At 43.4% G+C, this 13,517-nt stretch overlaps 1 protein-coding gene and 1 pseudogene across 2 annotated transcripts; both read right to left on the bottom strand.

The window, feature by feature from the left end:
- Spty2d1os (SPTY2D1 opposite strand) lies at positions 1-5,012 on the bottom strand. Of its 2 annotated transcripts, none has more exons than XM_029480090.1 (5): positions 4,924-5,012; positions 4,204-4,440; positions 3,655-3,756; positions 775-812; positions 1-116 (listed from the first exon to the last, which is right to left on the bottom strand). In XM_029480090.1, the coding sequence occupies exons 2-3, from the start codon at positions 4,270-4,272 to the stop codon at positions 3,664-3,666; spliced, it is 162 nt and encodes a 53-aa protein (XP_029335950.1). In that variant the 5' UTR covers positions 4,273-4,440; positions 4,924-5,012; the 3' UTR covers positions 1-116; positions 775-812; positions 3,655-3,663. The 2 variants fall into 2 exon arrangements, with proteins under 2 accessions (XP_029335950.1, XP_029335951.1); XM_029480091.1 differs by having other exon boundaries at positions 3,664-3,756.
- A 7,502-nt stretch (positions 5,013-12,514) lies between these two features.
- Positions 12,515-12,883, bottom strand: LOC110297513 (annotated as a pseudogene).
- Positions 12,884-13,517: the final 634 nt, after the last annotated feature.

The following is a 13,517-nucleotide window of genomic DNA, read 5'->3' as shown; positions in this document are numbered from 1 at the left end:
TGACAAAATAATGTGCGATTACTTTATGCGAAACCTACAACAGTAACTGTGCAGTTGGGTGATCTTCACAGCTGCATTGGTTCACCAGGGTCATCTTTGTTTACTTCCAGAGGGGTCTGGGGGGCAAAAAAAAGCATATGTCAGGAGGCTCTAGCATTGCTTATGTGTGGAGCAGTCTGATCCTGTTAGCAGGAGGTGCTCAGCCCTGTGGGGATCTGACAGAGTGCAGAGATGTCTGCCACCAGAACCACTGGTAGGTTTGCAGAAGTGGGCTGATCTCGAAAATCATGCTACCAGCTAAACATTGTAAACATCCTGTCAGCTTTACAGACATTAATGTTGACCCTGGGCCACAAATACTCTCTACCTCCATTCTTAAATAAATATAAGAAAATGGGAAGCTGAAGTGTGTCTCAGACAGTAGGTGCCCACCATGCAGGAGGCCGTGGTCTGATCCCAGCACCACATAATCTCAGCAGTCAGGAGCCAGAGGCAGGAGGACTAAGGCAGCCTTGGTTCCATTGCTCTTTCATCCTAGGCTGTGTGTGACATCTGCTCCTTAAAAGTACGTGAAAGAAACCTGGGAAGCTAAGCTCCCAGTTCTGAGTAGCCCACATAGGAGGAGGTAAATTACTGGGAACTTTTTCTAAAAAAAAAAAAAAAACCTGGAAAGAATCTGTTTCTAAAGTCACTAAGGGTTAGATGGTCATGTTTCCTGTGTTAATGCTGCCAGCAGTAAAGAAGTCACTTACAGCAGTAAAGACGTCCACTTACCCCTCCTGGGGGATATTTATATCCCTTCCACATCGTTCCTGCAATGAGAACCATCCATAAGACCACGATCATTCTGGGCCGCCTTGGCTGCTGGTGGCCCGCTGGTTCTTGGAAGGCCTGGATCTATCTGCAGAGTCCTGGGGATCCCTGGCTTCATTCCAGACCAGATGGTGGGTGGCCCAGCATGGCACTTCCTGACTGGTGAACTTTGAGGTCTAGTCTAAACTAAAATGGCCATTTTGAGAGGCCAGCCTCAGACACTAATTGTGACATCAGTTCCTATGACATGGGGAGTTGGGGGGCTCAAGGGTTAGAGCGGCAAAGGTTGGCCAGGACGTTAGGTTTGTTTGGATGAAAGAAACCTGGAAAAGGAGCTACCCCCACTTCGGTTTAGAACCTTAATAAGCCATCTACATAAGCTATGTATTTGCTTAAACTATTCAAGGCAGAAAAGGATTGCTGTGAATAACAGATCAGAACCACCTGGGTTGATTTGGGGGCCATGTAGGATTAACAAACTAAGCAGACAGCAGCTTAGCTATTGTTAAGCTATCCAAGGAAGAAAAGTCTTGCATTTTGTGAAATGATACCCAGCCCCCATCTTGCTGCCTTAAGCCTCCTAGTAACCTCCCTGGGAAAGGAGCAAAAGGAAGATAGGAGCTGCTTCTGGGGCTCTTTCACGGCTGGCACACGGGCTTAGAGTCACATAACTCAATAAACAGTGACTCAATAAACAGATGGCGCTTCTTCCGTTACACCCGCACACTGTGATCCTTTGAACCAGTGGGGCTGAGGGAGAGCCAAAGACCAGCAGCTACCATCTCCTGCTTTTATTATACCTAAGGCTGGGGCTACCATCCCCTGCCTTCTGGGGTGCTTTCCCCCCAAATCCTTCTACTCTTGACTCAGCGTGTTAAGACTATGAAGAGTAGGCTTTATTTATAAATGGCACTGCTCTAAATAAAATAAAATAAAATAAAATAAAATAAAATAATCTGGATGAAATGGGTGGACGGCTGGAAGCCCAGACCAGGGGTTACTGAAAGGGTGTCGCCCTCTGTTCCCAGTGGGAGGAGTGTGAGAAGCACTGAGGTCTGGCTCGAACCACACACACACACACACACACACACCAATAAGGTGGTTGTGCAGTGTTGAGGGTGACCCAGCCACTGTCACCAAAGTTCACTGACAGGTTCTCATTTTCACTGAGTGAAATTTGTAGGGGCTGGAGAGATGGCCCAGCAGTTAAGAGCACTGACTACTCTTCCAAAGGTCTTGAGTTCAAATCCCAGCAACCACATGGTGGCTCACAACCATCCGTAAAGAGATCTGATGCCCTCTTCTGGTGTGTCTGAAGACAGCTACAGTGTACTTCCACTTAATAAATAAATAAATCTTTTAATAAAATAAATAAATTGTAGTTCACTAGTTTTCAAGCTTTGCATTAAACACCTTACATAGATTCCCAAATGTGACCTTCACAAAAATAGTGGATGATCAAAATATCTCCAGTTGTACCAGTGAAGAAACGGACTTTCGCAAGATTTAAACCTCTCAAGTTCTCTCAGTCAGTTGCAAAGTTAGGGCTTAATCTCAAGTTTATGTTAATTCTTGTTTCACAGACCTTCAGAGAGATCCTGAACTGACTTATGCAAGCTAATGCCAGCCATTTAAAACTCTAAGAGTCTTTTTTTAAATGACCAGACCAAGAGTGGGCTTGTGCCTCCAAAATGTTTCTTAGTGCCCAAGCTCAGGTGTCCAGTGTTTTTTTTTGTTTGTTTGTTTGTTTTTTTAAAGATGTATTTATTTATTATATGTAAGTACACTGTAGCTGTCCTCAGGCACCAGAGGGCACCAGATCTCGGTTACGGATGGTTGTGAGCCACCATGTGGTTGCTGGGATTTGAACTCTGGACCTTTGGAAGAGCAGTCGGGTGCTCTTACCCACTGAGCCATCTCACCAGCCCCCTAGTGTTTTTTAAGACAAACACCACAATTGCATCAGTAGCGGGGCCAATCACATCAGTGATTTGGAGTAACCTAGGAACATGTTTTCTTGCAAAACTCAGCACTGTTTTCCAGATACCAAATGACAATTATCTTTGATTTGCACAGCCTCTTAATTATTTTAGTTTTATGTTTTAGCTTGCACAAGATTCAGGTTTTTTTGTTAATATGTCTGGGCCATGTTTAGGGTCACAAAGGTGTTGCTAAGACAGATGCAGCTGCTGGGTGGGTGGGTAGAAGGCTGAGAAGTATCTAAGCAGCTGCAAAGGAAAGCTATGACAAGATGGCAGTGCCTTTGTCATTTCAGTATGAGCCATCTATGGTGGCACATGACTGTAACACTAACACTCAGGAGGCAGAGGAAGATAGAGACCTCTGTGGTCGAGTTTGATGCTAGCCTGATCTATGTAGTGGGTTCCAGGGGCTGCCAGGGCTGTGTCTCAAAAAAGAGAGAGAACAAAGACTCTATTTAGGAAGTGAAAGGAGATGAGGGAGGAGAATGAGAGAGAGTAAAAAGGAGGAGTAACAGGATCAAAGTCTCATATACATGGATACATAGATGCCCTTAATATAATTGTTATTACATATGTATGATAAAATAGCTTATATGGTTAACATACACTAATATGGTTTGAGAAAGAAGGGATTAATAAATGGGAGTTGTTCAGAAGGAGCCCTGTGAGGCACCGTTATTGACAGACTGCCCATCCTCAGCCTGCTTGCCCCAGCAGTAGCCCCCAGGCTTCTTCCCTTCCCTGCATCTGCAGCCATTCCCCTTCTATGGTTTGCCTGTTTCCCACAAGGGTAAAACTTCCCCCTGAGCCTGCAGGGTGTTGGAGCATTCTGTGGCTCAAAGGACCCAGACCAACAGACCTGACTCACTCATAGCAGCAGCTCCTCCTCCAAAGCTTGGATCCTTCTTCGTGCCTTGTTCTCCCGACCAGGCAACCTCTCTTTCCACTTTAGAGTTGGAGGCTGAGTCAGAAAGAAAATTACAGGTAGACATGCCCCACTCATTGATGCCAAGGAAAGTCGCTGTGTGTGGTGATTGAGGAGGGACTGCTCAAACTATACCCCCAGCCCGATGTCCCTAATAGAAACTCATCTACTTGGTTTAAGTTAGTCACCGTGTTCAGTGTAAAATGCTGTAAAAACAAAATACAAAACAAAAACACACAAACAAAAGAATGAAAATGTCATAAAGCCTGGATACAAGTGACATCTAAGCAGAGGTAGGGGACACTAACCTCTCCAGAGAAGAGTGCCCCCCCCCCCCCCGTGGATGAGGAGAATATACTGGCTTCGTTCTGTCATCCTGACTTCCAATTAGTGGTAAAAACCCTTTCCTCAGAAATCCCAGATGGGATGTGAGGCAGAGCCAGAATGAGAGATCCAGATCCGGGATGCAAGGCTGATACTTACCATCGCCTCTGGAAATGTGCCCATGTAGGTCGCAAGGCCAACAAAAAGCATCCAGCCCAGCACGATCATCACCAAAAGAAAAATAATTTCTGAGCCTCAATCACACGGTAAGGGACTGTTCGCCAAGATCTTGGCAAAGGAGCGAACTCATGAAACTTTCAGTTGACAGACTGTCGCATGTTAGTTCCATTCCTTGGTTCCAAAGGATCTGAGACTCTCTAATGAAGAAGCTGGAGTCTAGGGAGGCATTGTGACATCATTGGTCATGCGACTTGGATTCACTATGTCATAGGTACTTCGGCCATAAGTTCTTTGTGTACATTAATGCACAGCACTACCAAAAAGTAGGAACTATTGTTATAAATAACCCCATTTCACTAGTGAGAAATGAAGGTTCAGAAAGCCCACATGACTTGTACCAGGGGTCACCAGGCATACTACTGATTAAAGATCAGATTTGAAAAGGTGTGGCACTATGACAGCTGCCAATGAAACAAACTGAAGTCTATGAAAATGATACATCTATTGTTTTGAGACAGGGTCTCATTGTAGTCCAAACTGGCCTCAAGCTTTCTATAGAGTAAGCTTGGACCCTGTCCTTGGACCCCTAACCCATTTCTTCCATCTAGCTCTATTTTTATCCCTACAAGACTTCTCCTGTCTTGAAGATAGGGTCCTCTGGAAGAAGAGGGAGGCTTCCTCAAAGCATTAGGTACTCACATTCTTCAATGACCATGGTCAGTTTATTACTGATCCTCTTCTAGATTATCAAAAGCCACAGGAATTCCTGGTCTTTTAAAAGAGGAGGAGGGAGAGGAGAAAGAGGAGGAGGTGGAGGAAGAGAAAGTAGCCACCTCCATTTGACACAATGATTTGCTTCCAAACTATCCTGTGGCAAATTTCCTTTTATGGTCAAACATCCTAGATGAGTGGCCTACACAAAAGTCCCTTCTTTTCAATCTACACCTATTTTTTCATATATTTCATTCTGATCTAGCCCCTAGCGTGGAACTTAGATGCTTGCTAAGACCTCTCTCTCTCTCTCTCTCTCTCTCCCTCCCTCTCTCTCTCTCTCTCTCTCCCTCATCAAACATAGCATATTTTGTTACCTAAGATCTCCACATAATGCCTAGGTGCAGGATGTATACCCTCTACCAATGTTCTTCCTACATACATAAAACTCCACACATACAGATTATAGAGGGTCTTCTCCTTGTTGTTTTGCTAAGGATAACCATACTTTACACACTAATAAGAAACCTGCTTCCCTCATTCTCCCCTACTCCTGCAATAATACATCTGAATCATTAAAATAAATACTACAGAACCATATGTGGTGCCATAGAATCCTAGCTCTAGGGAGGTTAAAGCAGGAGGGTTGCTGTGAGTTCAAGGCCAGCAGCTACTTAGTAAATTCCCTTCTGGTCAGAGCTCTATAGCAAGACCCAGTCTCAAAAATAACAAAATCTGCACATTTTTATTTTGTTTTGTTTTGTTTTGATCTGGAGGCAGCAGAAGGGGACTGGGTTTGTTTCCCATTGGACGTAGTTTGAGCATAGGAGACTTCAAAGCCTTACCCCACAGTATCAAACTTCCTCTAACAAGGCCATATCTCCTTCAATAAAGCCACACATTCCTAATAGTGCCACTCGCTATGGGCATTCAAACACATGAGTCGGGCTGGCAAGATGGCTCAGTGGGAAAGAGCACTGACTGCTCTTCTAAACGTCCTGAGTTCAAGTCCCAGCAACCACATGGTGGCTCACAACCACCGGCAATGAGATTTGACCCCCTCTTCTGGTGTGTCTGAAGACAGCTACAGTGTACTTATGTATAATAATAAATAAATCTTTGGGCTGGAGTAAGCAGAGCCAACTGGAGCAAGCAGGGTTGACCGGAGTGAGCAGAGGTCCTAAAATACAATTCCCCCAAAACACATGAAGGCTCACAACCATCTGTACAGCTACAGTGTACTCACATACATAAAATAAATGAATAAATCTTAAAAAAAAATGGGTCTATGGGAGTCAAACCTAGTCAAACCACCACACAGTCCTTATATAAGAACACACCCAAAAGATCATCTACCATGATCAAGTAGACTTTTTACCCAACAGATGCAGGTTCAATATAAGAAAACCGATCGTTGTAATCCACCAGAGAAACAAATAAACAGAAAGAAAGGAACTGCATGATACAATAGATGTAGGAAAAGCCTTTGACAAATCCAACACCTCTTCATAAGAAAACTTCTGGAAAGATTAGGGATAAAAGGGACATACCTAAACATAATAAAGGCAGTTTACAGAGAGCTCATAGACAACATCAACTTAAATGGAGAGGAACTCAAGGCAATTCTAGAGAGAGAGAATCTTATGTATTATATGGATGCATTACCTACCAATTAAAAAGCCTATGGCCTACGGCTTGAGCAAAGAATGAGAGGTGGGAAATCTGGAAGGCAGAGAGGATCCTGGAAGAGATCCAAATGGGAAGAGCTGCCCAGGAAGATGTGGGGAGACAGATGCATAGTACCTGAACACAGGGAACCAGCCACATGGCAGAATGTAGGTTAAAATAACTGGGTTATCTAAGTTATGATCTAGTCAGAGAAGAGCCTAGCTTTTAGCCAAGGTATTTGTAAACATAGTTTGAGTCTGAGTCTTATTTCTAGGAGCATGGGACTGGGAGGAAGAACCAGGCATAACTTTTATACAATTCCACTAAAATCAGGAACAATGCAAGGCTGCCACTCTCTCCACATCTGTTCAGTACATTACTTGAGCTCTAGAGCAATAAGAAAATTGGAAGAGAGCAGGACATGGTGGCGCACGCCTTTAATCCCAGCACTTGGGAGGCAGAGGCAGGTGGATTTCTGAGTTCAAGGCCAGCCTGGTCTACAGAGCGAGTTCCAGGACAAAAAAAAAAACCCCTTTTTTAAAAAACAAAAAAAAAAAAAAAAAAAAGAAAGAAAAGAAAAAAAATTGGAAGAGAATAAGTTAAAACATTTTTATTTGCATGTGATTTGATGGTGTTCAGAAGTGACCCTAAAAATTGCACTGATGAATGCCAACCATTGATAAATACTTTCAGCAAAGTAGCTGGATACAAAATAGACTCAGAAAACTCAGTAGCCCTCCTACATACAAACAACAAATTGACTAAGAAAGAAATCAGAGAAACAACATCTTTTACTGTTGCCCCAAATAACATGAAATATCTTGGGGGTAACTCTAACCAAGCAAGTAAAACACTTTTATGATTAAAAAAACAAATCTTCAGGAACAATTTGAAGAAGATGGAAAGATCTCTCATGCTCATGGACCGGTGGGATTAACATAGTAAAAATGACCAGCCTACCAAAAGCAAGCTATAGATTCAATGCAACCCACTATCAACATCCCAATACATTGATTCACAGATCTTGAAAGGACAATTTTCAGCTTCCTATGGAAACCACAAAAAAAGGAAAAAAAAAAAAAACCCCAGGATATCTAAAAAAAATCCTGAACAATAAAGGAAATGTTGGAGGTCTCACCACTCCTGATTTCAAGTTGTACTACACACAGTGTTATGATACAAACAGCATAGTATTGGAATAAAAACAGACACATTGATCATGAGACTGAATTTTAAGACCCAGACATAAACTCATACATATATTGACACCTAATTTTTGATAAACTAGAAATTCACTCTGGAAAAAAAAAAAAGACATCTGGCGCTGGTCAAACTGGGTGTCTGCATGCAGAAGACTAAGAACAGATCACGGCGTACAAAACTCAAGTCCAAGTGGACATAATACCAAATACAATGAGCCTGATATAAGAGAAAGTGGGCCTTTGATGAAGACTGCCCCCATTGCACAGCTGTAGCCATTTTGTTCCATGCCTGCCAACTACTTCATACTGTTACTACATACCCTCTATGTTCTGTGTATTATGAGGTTTGTTAATCTTAAACTCTGCGCCATGCGTGGTGGTGCACGCCTTTAATCCCAGCACTCGGGAGGCAGAGGCAGGTGGATTTCTGAGTTCGAGGCCAGCCTGGTCTACAAAGTGAGTTCCAGGACAGCCAGGGCTATACAGAGAAACCCTGTCTCGAAAAACCAAAAAAAAAAAAAAAAGAAAAAAAGAAAAAAGAAACTCTGCAACTCTAAGGACCCATTGATTAAAGTATTTATCAACGGTTGGCATTCACCAGTGCAATTCTTAGGGTCACTTCTGAGCACTATCAAATCACATGCAAATAAAAATATTTTAACTTCACATAGGACCCATCAAGGCAGCCCTTCCAACACCTGTGTAAGAAATCATTGTGGGGTTTGTAGTTTTAGCCTTTATGAGTGGAAATAGAAAAATGTTTGAGGTCATAAACTCAGCCCTCAAATTCTGAGCTATAGCCCTGATTGATCAGTCTTAGGGTGTGCATTCAATAAACCATCCTGTTTGACTGAGATCGTTGTTAGTGTGGTTTGTAGGCAACCCCTGGGCCCCAACAACCTTGAATACCTTGGTATAGGAGAAGACTTTCTGAACAGAACTCTGATAGTGTAGCCACTGATTAACAATTACCAAATGGGACCTCGTGAAACTGAAAAGCTATTGTAAGGCAAAGGACACTGGCATTCAGACAAAGCAGAAGCCTAGGAAATGGGAAAAGATTTTTGATAACTGCATATCTGACAGAGGCCTAATATCAAAAATATAAAAAGAACACAAGAAACTAGATATTAAAAAAAAAACTAATAATCCAATTAAAATGGTATACAGATCCAAACAGAGAATTCTCAATAGTGGAACATCAAATGTCTGAGAAACAAAGAAATATTCAACTTCATTAACTGTCAGGAAAATACTAATCAAAACTACTTTGAGATTCTATCTTATACCTGTCAGGCTAGTTAAGATCAATAACAGGAGTGATATCTCTCATACTGGTAAGGATATGGAGCAAGGGGAACACCCCTCCCTCACTGGGAGGAGTGAAAACTTATACAGTCAAAATGGAAATCAGTGGGGCGGCTCATCAGAAATATGGGGATGGGGGCTGGAGAGATAGCTCAGCGGTTAAGAGCACTAACTGCTCTTCTGAGGGTTCTGAGTTCAAATCCAAGCAACCACATGGTGTCTCACAACCATCCGTAATGAGATTGGATTCCCTCTTCTGGTATGTCTGAAAACAGCTACAGTGTACCTACATATAATAAGTAAATAAATCTTACAAAAACAAAAACCAGAATTATGGGAATGGATCTTCCTCATGATCTAGCTGCACCACTACCCAAGGGATGCTTTTTCCTACCACAGAGACACTTGCTCAACCATGTTTATTGCTGCTCTATTCATAAAAGCCAGAAATTGGAAATAACCTAGGTAACCCTTCACAGGAAAAGGATAAAGAATATACAGTACTGATGGACCAGCCTGACTCCATCTTAAGGATGGAAACCAGTTTGCTGTAAGGTTAAAACAAGTTCATTTCTGTTGGTTGCAAAATTCAAATGGACAGTGCTTAAGCCTGTATGCAGAATTTGACAGGCTTACCATCCTATGGAGTCTGAATCACACTGTGAATGTACATTGAGAAGATTTTCTGCCAAATGATTTTGAAATGTGCAGCTGAATTCTATGTAACCAAAATTCCTCTGGACATCTCCTGACCCTTGAAAACTCCCTAGCCTTGCAGTTTGGGGGACTATATAAACCTTACCCTTTCCTGTATCCGATGCTATATTTCCAAACCCTGCTTTACAGAGATATCCCTGTCCTACAGAAAATAAAGCTTGCTTAATTTGACAAAAGAGTATGAGTGATGGTCTATACTCTTGTTCAGTGGGAATAACAATACATTTACACAACAGGATATTACTCAGCTGGTAACAAAAATGACATCATGAAATTTTCGGGCCAATGCCTAGAACTTAGAAACAAGAAAAAAATCATCCTGAGGAAGGTAACCCAGACCCTGAAAGACAACTGTGATATGTGTTTTCCCTTATATGCGTATCTATCTCTATGTATGTCTATCTTTCTATCTCGATCGTGTCTGTATGTGTGTGTGTGTGTGTGTCTGCATGTGTGGTGTCTATATGTGTCTGCGTGTGTGTGTGTGTCTGTGTGTGTGGTGTCTATGTGTGTGTCTGTCTGTGTGTGTCTGCCTGTGTTCATGTCTGTGTGTGTGTGTGTCATGCCTGTGTGTGTCTGCCTGTGTGTGTGTGTGTGTCTGTGTGTGTGGTGTCTATGTGTGTGTCAGTCTGTGTGTATCTGCCTGTGTTCATGTCTGTGTGTGTCTGCCTGTGTTCATGTCTGTGTGTGTGTGTCATGCCTGTGTGTGTCTGCCTGTGTGTGTGTCTGTGTGTGTAGTGTCTATGTGTGTGTCTGTGTGTGTCTGTGTGTGTCTGCCTGTGTTCATGTCTGTGTGTGTGTCATGCCTGTGTGTGTCATGCCTGTGTGTGTGTGTCATGCCTGTGTGTGTGTGTGTGTGTGTGTATAATGTAACCGAGACGCAGAAGAGGAATGGGAGGTGGGAGGTGGTTCAGGTGTAAAGCATGAGTAGAAACAGGACTGAGGGAAAGATTGCGAGTCACAGAATTCAGTTGCGTTTGAGGGGAAATCAGGGAACCTAGAGCAGTGGAAAGTAACAATAAACTGACTCTTAGTGGCATTTTGTTATACTTATAGATGGGTGCCTTCATCAGCCATCATAAGGATGGCTTCCTCAGCCTAGCGGAGGTGCCTCACACCCTTAATTGCAGCACTCAGGAAACAGGCAGTTGGATCTCTGTGAGTTCAGGGTCAGCAGAGCTACAGGGAATAACTCTGACTAGAAAAACAAATGAGCAAACAAGCAAACAAACAAGAGTGGCTTCCTCCTGCAGCAGATGGAAACGAATTCTGACACTGCCAAACAGTATATACAGACAGACAGACAGACAGAAACAGAGAGAGAGACAGAGAGGCCTTGAAATACACCACTGGAGTCTCTGATTCTTGTGCCTGCTCCTGGGGCTTTTATTTTTCTGTTGGCTTGTCATGTCCAACTTCCATATGACAGTTTTTGTTTCATCTTATTATATTTTACTGTGTTATGTTTTGTTGTTATCTCTCAGAAGCCTGTTCTTTTTCGAATGAGAGACAGAAATGGAGTGGATCCTGATGGAATCGGGGAGGGGAAGAGGTTTGAAGGAATAGAGGTAGGGAAATTTGTATTCAGATTCTATAGTATGAGAAGAGAATCTATGTTTAGTAAAATGGAAACAAAGACAACTACAAATGCAATTTTCCGTGTCTGGAATCCACTCCCACCTTCTCCGGCTCTGGCCTGTGCAGCACATAACTTGCATGTCTTCTAGGTTCTGGCAGCTCCACCCCACTCCTGCTGCTGTTCTGGGTAATCCTCCCATAGTTACTGCTATCTCCCAAATGCTGGGGTCTTCTGCTGCAACTGGGCCGCACTTTCATCAATAGCCTCACCTGGGCTAGCTTCAGGGCCACCAGCTCTGCTACACAGTGCCAAGCCTCAGCTGCTCTCCATGACCCCTTCAGACCTTCAAAACCAGCAACACCTGGGGTACTCCTCTGTAAAATGGCTAGCCGTTTTTAATAACCAGTTCTCTTAGCTCCCCGCTAGCCCTTTTCCCAGGTTTAAACATTTCTCCCAACTGTTCCACCCTCAGTTTCCCAAGAGTGTGCTTAAACAGTCCCTTCTCCCAGTTTTCCCAATACTAGCAGCTCCAAACTGTAACAACTGATCTAGCCTGTCTTCTCAGCACAGCATCTCCTGGCTCAGCTGTCTTCTAACACAATCTTCTAAACCATCTGCCTTCTCTTCTCTTCTAGCCCATCCCCTTTCCCTTTTCTTTCTTTGGCTGACTTTCGTTCATTCGTTTGTTTGCTTGTATGTTTGTTTGTTTGTTTGTTTTTAATAACCTATCCAGTTCCCAGAAATCCAAGAGGCAAATAACACTGAAGCTCTTAGGGTCAAACAGTTCTAACAGCTAAGAATTCTTTAAGGGCCAGTAGATCCCCAGCTGGGGACCCTTTAAAGGGCCAGGCCAGGTGCACAAGACAAATCACACTACTTCTTATATAAAGAAATTCAGCTGCCAGCACAAGGCAAAACCTTGGGGAAGCCATGAACTAAGCTACTGTGTGTTTCCGGAAGATTTTGCCTCAATGATGCTGGTCTTTTTTCTTTTTCTTTTAATGTTTTATTTATATTGTTTTATTTTATTTTTAAAAAGCCAAGACTTTTATATAATTTTTTTTTAATTGGGGGAACGGGTCTCTAGTGGATGGGCCTGGGGGCCTCACTGCGCAGCTTGTTCATTGGCACTGCCCCCAGAATCCTGTGGCTTCGTCACGTATGGAAGCTCCAGAGGACTAGAAAAGAGGTGGCTGCGCAGAGCTTCAAAGGTGTCATCTGCTCAGAAGGCCAGGCCTATTGTGGCTGGGGCCAGGAGCTGTGCTGTCTGACTAGTGACGGCCAAACTCAGAGTTTTCCTGTCATGAAGGAGTTGGTCCTTGTATAGCTTCTGCTTCTCCCGCGGCTGCTTAGGGATGCCCTGGACGTTACGCTTCAGCTCGAACACGGTGCTCGACTCCTTGACTTCAGTGAAGATGATGGTCTTATGGCTCCCGATCATGAGAAACGCGTCCTGAAGACACCAGGCTGACATCAGTGCTTGTCTGAAGCAGAGCCCCTGAAGCCCCCCACCCCCCAGCCCTGCGTCGCTCCTCCCGTGCCCGCTCACCTATGTTTTATCTTTGATGTTATATGCGTCGGTGTTTTGCTTGCATGTCTGTCTGCCTGGGTGCGGGTATCAGATGTCCTGGAACTGGTTATGGACAATTTTTGAGCTGCCATGTAGGTGCCTGGAATTGAACCCAGGTCTTCTGGAAGAGCAACCAGTGCCGTTAACCACTTGAGCCATCTCTAGAGCCCCTGCTTGGTTTTTTGGTTTTTTTTTTGTTTTTTTCCCTTGATCATTGAAAATTTCTCCGCTCCAGTGACCAGCATCAAGTATCACAGCAAAGCAAAGGTTTCATCTAGTGGCCTGGTATCTTGTGAACCACAGCTGATTCTCCAACCCTCAACTTAATCAGAACCACCAGGAAGGATCTTGGCAAGACCGGAGAGCCTGCTGATACTCAGGGTGAGTTAGTCAGTAAGGCTAGTGTGTAGATAAGATAGTGAGGGTGGGGTGGATATATCTACTAAGAATGAGGACGTATCCCTCTCTTTTTTTTTTTTTTTTGGTTTTGGTTTTTCGAGACAGGGTTTCTCTGTGTAGTCCTGGCTGTCCTGGAACT

Source organism: Mus caroli, chromosome 7, assembly GCF_900094665.2.
Source record: "Mus caroli chromosome 7, CAROLI_EIJ_v1.1, whole genome shotgun sequence".
Lineage (NCBI taxonomy): Eukaryota > Metazoa > Chordata > Mammalia > Rodentia > Muridae > Mus > Mus caroli.
This window is presented reverse-complemented; position numbering and strand designations above follow the sequence as displayed.

Coding starts and splice junctions, on each gene's coding strand:
- Spty2d1os (XM_029480090.1), bottom strand. CDS start 4,272: ATGATCGTGCTGGGCTGGATGCTTTTTGTTGGCCTTGCGACCTACATG. Junction 3,757..4,203: donor GCACATTTCCAGAGGCGATG/GTAAGTATCAGC, acceptor TTTCTGACTCAG/CCTCCAACTCTAAAGTGGAA.